Below are 9,629 nucleotides of genomic sequence, written 5' to 3'. Positions count from 1 at the left end.
TCAGTGGGAGGAGCCAGGAGACTTTGTTTGGCATCTGGCCCTGGTCCTTCCAGCCTGTGAACTCGGGCTGGTCTTCTGTCCTCTCCAAACTGCAGTTCTGTCACCTGAGAGAGGGGAACCAGAACCCATGCAGAGCCCCACGGGAAGGCCATACGAGATCACGTGACAGGTGTCCCCGAGCCTGCGGCGCTGCGTGGGTGGGTGAGGCTTGGCGCTTGCCCACTGCTGGACGGGGTAGGGGCCTCTCCTCGCTTGAGGGACTGGATTGTAAGAGGTGGCTTCTGAGGACTCTTGAACCGGAAATGATGCTCCCTCCCGAGATGGCGCCTGCCCCGATCTCATCCCTGGCCCCGCGAAGTGCGCCTCCAGACCAGCACTGAGTCCCGGATGTTTGGTGGGACCCTGCAGCCTTGACCAGTGCCCCTAATGTAGGGGTGGGACGGTGGGATGTGCAGGGCCTTGTCTTCAGAACCTCAGAGTCCTTCCTGGGCACAACAGGAGAACCCCATGAGGTGGTGGCTTGTGGCTGTGGGCGGCTGGTTCCCAGTGTCTGGTGGGAGCACAGGGAAGGCCCCCTCATCCCAGCTGGGAGGCAGGGCAGGCTGTGCCCAGGAGTGAGCGTTTGGGCTCAGACTGGATGGCTGAGTAGGACTGGCCATGCCTTCTCTCCACCTCACATTGTAAGCTCTTGGGGTACAGGGCCTGGCTGCTCCGGGTGGCCCCACGTGGGGTGGCACAGAGCAGAGTCAGGGCATGAACCAAATTTACCACGATCCCGAGGACGTGTCTCTATTAGCCGCCGCCAGTGGGTCACAACTGCAGACCTAGGAGTCCCTGTGAGTCCTGCCGAGGACGGTGGTGTCCCCAGTTAAGCCTTGCTGCTGCTGTGGCTCCACTTTGCCAGACCCGGGCGGTGGGGAGACCAAGTCCAAGTCTGCACGGGGTCAGGAGCCGCTCCCGTGTGTCCCGTGCGTGCGGGTTCCCCAGCCCCAGACCAGCAGCCTGCTCCTACTGAAACCCGCGGCCCCAGACTGGGAATGACAAATGACCGAAAAATCAATTTGTAATCTGATTGGAGGTTTTTGATTTCCTCTGATGAGTTTAAATTTCATTAAAAGCAACCTTATTCCAACATAAAAGGAATCCTTGAAGGGTAAAGCAGGGGATTGTCTCACCGAGAATAGAGCATCCCGGCTCTTTTGTGTGATTTATTCATCGCATTAACTGTGAGGGCCAACCCGGGGTGTCCGTTGGCAGCTGCGCCGTTATCAGGGCCTGGGATCGGCCGGGCGGGCTCGGAGCACAAGGACTCACATTGAAAACTCACTCTTTGGCATACTGACACTCGAGTTATCAACAGCCCTTATTATCTGCTGGGGGGGGGTGCACGGCTCACGGGGACCGGAGGAGCCCCAGATCGTGGCCGCAGCCACCCCTCTGCCTTCTCTTAATTGTATGTCTTCTCAGGAGAAAGTGATCATCGCAGCCCCTTGTCTTGATGAGAAATTGACATTTCCTGAGGACTGCCGTGGGCGCGCCGCGCGAGGAGATAAGGCCGGGGCTGTTGTAGGGGAGGGCGCGCCCCCTTCCTTTCAGGGCCTCTTCACGGCCCCGGCTGACCTACTTGATGACTATGGATTTCGTGAGGTCTTTTTCAGCATTTGAACTATAAAAGGTTCAGAATGACACCACCCCTTATAGACAAAAGATAACCTTGCTCTTTGAATATATCGATTCTTTATTAACTAGGCTGTTTAATGCAATGAAATGAGGCATTAGATGGAAGCCCATTTCAAGTGCTTTGAATAATCTTTCAAAGCTTGAAAGACCTGGAAAGGCGGCCTGGCGATACTTGGCACACATTTTGAGAGACAGCAGTTCTCACTGTGGAGTCAAAACGCAAACCTAAAATTATTTCTCTCACCTCCAGGCTGCGGGGCCCTGGCCAGCCAGCTCTGGGAGGCAGCCCTACCCTGCTCCCGGGCAGGGCATTGCTGGCACCCGCTCAGGGTAGGGGAGGAGGCGAACGTTGGCCCCCAGCACGTGGGGAAGGGGCCGAGGGGGAGGGGAGGGGAGTGGGCAGGCTGCAGCCTTGAACCCCATGAGCCACTTTCTTTGCTCTCTTTAAGGCTGAACGGAGAATGCAATCAAAGGAGCCTGGTTGTCATTGACAGAAGAAAAAGGTGTTCACAAAAGTTTCTTTATGTTTTGAATAATTGTTCCCTGTTTTGCTCAGTAGAACAAGTAATTAAGATGACGTTTGTGAGTACTAATTTGGATCACACTTACGTGGATGTGTTAGAGAGCTGCAAGCCAAAACATGCAAAGCCAGCCTTTCATTGAGGAGAAAATGAAAAAGAGCGAAACAGAACAGGACTGCGGAAAATGCACAGGAGCTGAACGTGGCCGTGAGTGGAAGCCCCGTGCTGATGGCAGACCTCATCACAGGTGGGGCCTCCACCCGGGGGGCGGCGACAGTGCGAGGGGTCCGTTACGCCACAGCCGGGGACCTGGAATTGCTGGCCACGTCCCTCGGCCTCTGCGGCCCTGGTATCTGCCCGTCTGTCCAGTGCTCTTCTGCGCCCCCGTGGCACACAGGGACAGAAGGCACACCCTCCTGGAGTGGCGGGAGCCTGCGCCCTCTGCCTGCCAAACCTCCTGTTCAGAAGCCAGGGGCCGAGGCAGGAAGGCCGAGGGCGGAGAGGCAGGGTGACCAAGCCCCTGGGGAGCCTTGAGACCGTCTGTGGGCCCCGGTGCTGCTGTGGCCTCCGGGGTCTGCCCCAGAGTCACACTCAGATGTTCCAGTGGGCGTGCGGCACACATACAGCGGGCCCGTCCGGGGACCAGAGCCATCAAAGTAACAAGAATCCTTCTGTGTAGGTTCGATGAGTGTTTGAGGGTGGAGAGCTTTGGACGAGGTTCTTCTACAACTCATTTTTATCTTGGCCACGTGTGCTCTGGGGTGCCGCGTGCACAAAGGAACCAGCCCTCCCCGCCCACCGCCTCCCGTCGTAACCGCTGCACGGTCAGCCAGCCACGTTAGTAATCAAAACAGATCAAATTACCCAAAGTGAAACTCACAGACAAGAAATACTTTAATTAAATATTGTGTAAAATGAACATTTTTATACAGTTAAATATCTGAAAAAAATGTACAGATAAAACAATCTTATTATTGTAGGGTCTTTAACAGTAAAATCTACCATTTAGTGAAGCGCTCGATTTTGAGGCTATGAAGCCACGAGGGCGACTAATGGATCTAAAACACAAACCAAGTGCAGGGATGAGAAGCTTGCAAACGTCCTTAACATGTACACGTGAGCTCGCTTTTAGGTCAAACCCTTACTCGTACAGAAGAAAACGGAGGCAATTTAGTTCCAAAGTGACTTCTCAAGCTCATCCATGTAGCTCAGCCTCGCCAGCCGTCGCAGGGCCAGGGTGCGACCTGCCGCCCACGGGGACCTTCTGATTTTTATTTAGTCCCTCGTATGATCACTTTCTTAAATCCTGCATTGTTTTGTTTTGGTTTTGGTCAAGAAAATTTTTTAAAAAGTCCCTCCCTTTTTGTTTTAGATTTGATTTCTGCTGCAGTTTGCAAATGTGTGCTGTGCTGTGTCTGCAAAGGGAAAAAAAAAAAAGAAAAAAACCGACCCTCTTGGTCTCACCGCGGGTTTGGCACCAACATGTACAGTGTCTGAAGGAGGTCATTCCAGTTTAAAAAGTACAGTGCTGTGGGGGCATGACCACAAAAGGGGGTTGTTAAAAAAGAATTTTAAAGGAGGGGTGGTTGTGGGGCCCCTAAAACCTCTCTGAATCTGAGGTGGGCTTGGAGGACGCAGAAGGCAGCAGACTCAGATGCGGAACCCCCAGCTTGTGCTTTTGTGTGTATGTGTGTGTGTGTGTGTGTGTGTGTGTGTGTGTGTGTGTGCGTGTGTGTGTTTTACACCATAAATTTCCAAACGAAATATTGATTAACAATCGTGGTGGAAGCCAGTGATAAAAGAGCACAAAGGTTCTTTAAAGAAGTCCACTTTTAAGGCATCAGAGAAGTTAATGTGGCAAACATTTTAATTAAAACGTCAGAAGTAAATTTTATTTTAAACTTTAGGCCTCTGAATTTTTCCAGTAAACACAGTTCAGCTAATGTGGCAAAGTCATGGGTGGCAGCTAAAATGACTTTTTACATTCTACCAAAAAAATAAAATAAGGACACGGCCCCAAACGGTGTCGCCTCTGCCGTCCCACATGCACGGAATCTACTAGGATTTGTCGCAGCCGGGTGGCACCGTTTCGCTTTGACTATACAATGAACGTTTTTTTTCTTCAAAAGTATTTGTTCAGATAACTTAAAAATAATATAAAAATAAACAATGAATTTGACTTTTCTTCAAAATAAAAAAAAAAGACTGAATGTCTAAACAATAGCAAAATTTGGAAGTATGAATGAAATACAAGGACACTGGTTCAGTGAACGAAACAGATCAAACAGGCAGTCCTTGGCTTAATGCTCTTCTCAGCATCACACCACCAGGCCATGATCAAAAACCAATACAGACCAGAAAAAGGAAAAGAAAATGGTGGGAAAAGCAATGTACAAAATTTCAAAGATAAATACAATATTTATACTTGATATGTTACAAAATAAAGTCCCTTAGCAACAGCAAGTGTTCATGGAAAAGTAAGTGTTGGATGGAGACCATTTTATTCCTTATAAGACACATAAGGAATAAAACTTGTTCTTTTTTTTCTAAATATTTAAGTGGATCTGAAAAAAATTCCAAGACAAGTGTATAAATATTTAGCTACAACTTTGGCAAAATCACAAAAGTCTACAATTTTATAACCACATACAAAACACATCAGGGAAGAAGGGTCTAGAAGTCAAAAGGACAATTTCTGGTACAAGAAACATGGACCTCACAGTAGCCTAAGAATGCAATAGTATACAGAGCTAGCAAAGGTTGAAAAAAATGCCGCAGGTCACGCTTGCTTATTAACAGGAAGCTCTAGCAGTGGGGGATATTTGAACCAACAGACAGTAGCATTTTTTTTCTCTGTCAGTGTGCTTGTTGAAGGCAAGAGAATTCAATATCAAAGTTACAATTTCTAACTACAATAAGTTACAAAGTTTCATTTCATTAAGATGAAGTTAAGCAATGATAAACCCTCCCTCCCTCCCTGCCACCCCGAGTCTCCTAACCATATAGTCTTCCTTTCTTCCAGTTCGATGGCTCAGACCTCCTTGGCCCCCTTTTGTCACCACAAAAAAATATTTCACATTATAGAGACACACAACCCTTGTGAATCTAAGTATGAGCACAGAAAAATGTTTGGAGGCATTTTTCATCAGTGTTTCATGATCATCAGAACGGTGCATTCACAAAGTTTCTCCCAACACAGAGCAAGTACTAGACATGGCCAAGACGGAGTCAGAAACTTTATACAAAATAGGCGTCGCTTTGCTTTCCCTTATTCTTCAGGACTGAGAAATGTGAAAACATGAGAAAAGTTCAGTCAATAAAATGGAATTGTTCATGAAGAAGTAGGCTGTTTGCATGTTGCTTCTTAATAGTTTAAATAAAATCTTTAAACAAAGTCTCTTGTAGCATTTCAACCGCTGCTGATGTACTGAAGATTACGTCTCCATCAGCACGTCTTACGTACTAACGTGTCCCCTGAAGTCCGTCCTTGGATGCTGGGCACGGCCGAAGGTGACAAGAGCCCCTCACATTGGCGGGACTACCAGCCCAGACATAGCTGAAACAGAGAGGGGGGGCAGGTCAGGGGTGCCTCTCACCGGGGGCGGGGCCGGCCCCCCTGGGCTTCGGTCAGCAGTGACAGTGGGTCTGCACGGTTCTCCGTTAACCAGCCGTGGGCTCGGTTAAGGGCATCTACCTCCTGGGCTGGGGGTGCATGTGGGGACAGGCCCCCCCCCGGGGGCCTCTCCTAGGCGGAGACCTCATGTGGAAAAGGGAAAGGCTTCTGGCCTTTCTGTGCGCTAAGGGGGCCCACACGTCTCAGCAGCTGGTTTATAGCAGACAGAGGCCCAGACGCCCCAGGGGCCACCTCTGTCGACAGATGTGAACCAACTTGGTCACTTCTGCGGCGCCAGCCAAGGCCAGCTCTCGCTCCCGAGGTCAAAACTGGACACACCTCAAGTTTCCCCTCTGCTCCCGGCCCTCGCCTTGGACCTTCCGCTGACTGTCCTGTATCGTAATGGTGAGTCGCGGGCTCGCCAAGGTCAGGGCCCCTCACAGCCCACCCACTCTGCAGTCTAAGGGCCGAGGGCCCCGAAGAGACAGACCCAAGTCACGGCTCCACCTTAGAGAGGGCGTCTTTCTCTTCTTGGAGTAAGAGAGAAAACTTGGCACTAGAATGCCAAGTGCAACGGACACTTGCCAGCGGACTCCTGGTACAAAGGCAATTTCTAATCTTTTTACTTTAGTGTCGTTTAATTTTTGTCAAAGTGATCGTTCCCATTAATCTATGCACAATGTATCAATACATTTGTTCATGGAGTGATGGGAGCTTCAGTTTCTCAGGTTATGAATTTCACAATATTAATTCCTCTCCGACTCACCGTTACAACTTTATGGTTTGGGAGACCTGTGTGTGTACACATGGCTCCCACGGCGCCATCTCTCTAGGGGCCTCGGCACCGTGTGGACAGCGGGCAGGACCGGGGCACTGGGCCACTTGCCTCTTGGTGGCCGCTGCCGGCTCCCAGGCCAGTCGGCGGCCCTCCGGGGCTGGGTGTCCCTCTCATATGCTAACAGGTGTTGTGCAGACAATTATCGCAAATCACTGATACCTTTCCAGTTCCTTTTTTGAGCATTAGTTCATCAAAGTGAAATATGCCACCGACTTCACAAAAGGGCCAGTTTGTCTTCTCCACGGTAACGTCCTCAGCACCCAGCAGAGAGCCTGGCACATAGTAGGCGCTCAGTAAATACTGGTTCAATGGATTCATTTTTTAAAGGAGTAACTGGATTTGATTCTCACCGGGAGGAGCACATACCAAAGGCGGCGTCTGAAAGAGGCCAGATGACGGCCACTTAATTTCAGTGCCTTGGGCCTCAGTCCATCGCCAAGAGCCACGTGGAGGCTCACGAGACCGAGGGGCCCTCACGTGGCCCCGCCTGCCACTCGCACCACAGCCACTGCCCAGAGGGCCCCGGGTGGGCGCTGGGTGCCTGCCCCTCGCGCCCTGTCGGTGGGCGGCGGTGTCAGGAGGGGCCTCCCGCTGCCCTGGGGCGGGACCATCTCCCTCCTGAGTCTTTGAAAGAGGTCACCCAGAAAAACCAACGCCCGCCTGGCGTGGGTGCACGCGCCGCCCTGGGTCTAGGGGCAGCGCCCTTCCAGGGACACCGCCGCCTGGTGGGCCCCAGTCCTGTTAGACCAGGCTGAGTGTGAAGGCTCAGGTCAGGACAGCGAGAGCAGGCTGGCTCCGCGGTGGGCACGCGGACCCACCACCCCAGGCCTGCGGCAGTCCCGCTGCCCTGCAGACGAGACGGCGGGCCCAGGAGCCGCGGGCCGGCACTGCCCTCGCTGCTCGCTGACCGGGACTGAACGCGGTCCCGCTTTCTTCCCCGTGTGGGTCTGCTCCCTGCGGGTAGGGGCTGCTCTGCGTGAGGACACTCAGGTTATGCTGGAAGGCTGAGGAAATCGTTTTCTTCAACCCAGAGGAAGAATCGGGTGGTGGGAGGCGTGTCTACGAACACGGTAGGGGTGGGGGGAGCTGCGTTGCTTCTGGCAGACAAAGGGCAGCATGCAGTGGCCAGGTGGCCTCGCGAGGTGCAAGGAGCCCGAGGATGAGCCCGAGGGGAGGGCGGAGCGCCCGCCCCCCCCCCCCCGGGAGACACCCGCACCCCCGGGGCCCAGCCCGGCCTGCCCCGGGCACCTCGGGGGTGCTCCCAGGCCGTGGCCTCAGGCCAGTGCACGCCCTCACCTTGCAGTCCATTCCCGTTGGCGCTGGTGCAGGAAGGAGGAGGGGAAGCTTGGGGCCGGACCACGGGCGCGAAGGCGCTCTTTTGTTTCACTGCAGAGATGACATTGGCAGGTGAGAATGAGAAAATGCCGTGTGTACTGCTACAGTTTGAAGGGAGGGTGACCGAAGAGGCTGCCATGGTGGGGCTGGACGGCACTACTGCAACAAAGCAAACATGGTAAGGACGCGCGATGCCGGGCTCGGCCACACGACAGAGAGAGGGCTGGGCCTTGCCTGCAACATCGGGCCAGCAGAGCGAGCATGAGATGTTTCTGGCTTGGCCACTCTCTGGATAACAGGCAAACTCTCGTGTTGGACTTTGGTTTCCAATTGGGTGGCCCCAAGGGTGCCGATTTTGTTTGGGTTTCCAATGGGACCACGCGGGGCCCGTTTTGGGTCAATTTACTGTCGTCATGTGGACGCCCAGCCTCCAGAGCCACCCTTCCTTTTATCCAGTAGCTCACACCACAGAACATCCAAGCAACGCACACACTTGACTTTGCAGCGAATATGAATCTGTGTGATGACGTGTGACAAAAACAGACACTTACTGCCGTAGGGAGAGTTAGCGGAGGAGCCATTAAGAAATCCAGGCGAGCCAGGGACCCCTAGATTGGCCATGGCGCCACTTCCATATCCATTCATGCTAGTGCTGACTGTGTTGTAATTGGACTGCTGGGGAGTACTGCTGGGGGCGTAGCCTCGCGGGGACACGCTGCTTGTATTGCGACTGTAGCCGACTGTTAAAATCCCCCCCGGCCAAAAATAACGTTATTATCAGGGAGAGACACTGGGGGGGGGAGGGGTTTCCCCGCAAATCTCTATCATATATTCAACATTTCTAATTGACCTCAAATGCTTTCCGCCAGCTCAGATAACCTCCTCACGCCAGCCCCGCTCCAGCCACGGCCGAGCCCCGTCCTGCCTTGCTGGCCTGCGCGGCCAGCCCGAGAGCGCTTGCATCTAACCGTCAGTGGCTTTCACATTTCTCTTTAGAAGCAGTTATCAGCCGCTCAGCTTCCTGGTCTGTCCCCCCACTGCCCACCCCAACACGGTGTGAACTGTCGGCCTCTGCAGACCTTCAAATGCCATGGCTGACAAGGAGAGCTCGTTTGTGGCTGTGACTCCCCAGGAAAGGCTGTTCTGGGGTCTTCATTTCTGTGGATGCTATTTCTGTCAGTGTGGGGGAGGGGGCAGGGGCCTCCCTCCCGCCGCGGGAGGAGGGTGGACGGGAGCCAAGCAGCAGGACCAGGAGGGGTCTCCTGAGATGACTGCCTGCATGGATTTTAGAAGGGATGGGAAGGGGCTCAGAGAGCCGGCCCCAGCGGTGAGCCGCCAGGACCCCCGGCCGCCCCGGGCACCGCACTCCATGATAAGGTGCAGGGCAGGGCGTGGGCGCTTCTCTCCACATGTTCCTTTCAAACTCAGAAGCCAAGCCCTCCCCCTCGCCCCTCCCCGTGCCACGCATCCAAGAAGGGTCCCATTGGCTCCTACATCACAGCTATCCTAACCCCAGCCTTTCCACAAAAGCAGAGCCACTTAAGAATCAATTCAAGGAAACTTCTAGCAAACACCAGTAAACTGCGTGGCAGCCACTGTAGCCGCCACCTCAGTTTCTGGGTCCTCGAGCATCCTCTCCTGC

The 9,629-nt window shown here is 53.3% G+C and overlaps 1 protein-coding gene across 14 annotated transcripts in view; it reads right to left on the bottom strand.

The window, feature by feature from the left end:
- Positions 1–3,071: 3,071 nt before the first annotated feature.
- EBF3 (EBF transcription factor 3) overlaps positions 3,072–9,629 on the bottom strand; it is a 117,045-nt gene continuing 110,487 nt past the window's right edge. For 2 of the 14 annotated variants that reach the window (XM_074373373.1, XM_074373376.1), the window contains exons 14-18: positions 8,539–8,727; positions 7,949–8,146; positions 7,019–7,030; positions 6,812–6,924; positions 3,072–5,757 (exon numbers count right to left, since the gene is read on the bottom strand). In XM_074373373.1, coding sequence (XP_074229474.1) covers positions 5,740–5,757; positions 6,812–6,924; positions 7,019–7,030; positions 7,949–8,146; positions 8,539–8,727 — 530 coding nt within the window. In that variant the 3' untranslated portion in view covers positions 3,072–5,739. The remainder of the gene's footprint in view (positions 5,758–6,811; positions 6,925–7,018; positions 7,031–7,948; positions 8,147–8,538; positions 8,728–9,629) is intronic. The other 12 variants (XM_074373379.1, XM_074373381.1, XM_074373378.1 and 9 more) reach the window with 9 other exon arrangements.

This window comes from Camelus bactrianus, chromosome 11 (assembly GCF_048773025.1).
Source record: "Camelus bactrianus isolate YW-2024 breed Bactrian camel chromosome 11, ASM4877302v1, whole genome shotgun sequence".
Classification (NCBI taxonomy): Eukaryota; Metazoa; Chordata; class Mammalia; order Artiodactyla; family Camelidae; genus Camelus; species Camelus bactrianus.
This window is presented reverse-complemented; position numbering and strand designations above follow the sequence as displayed.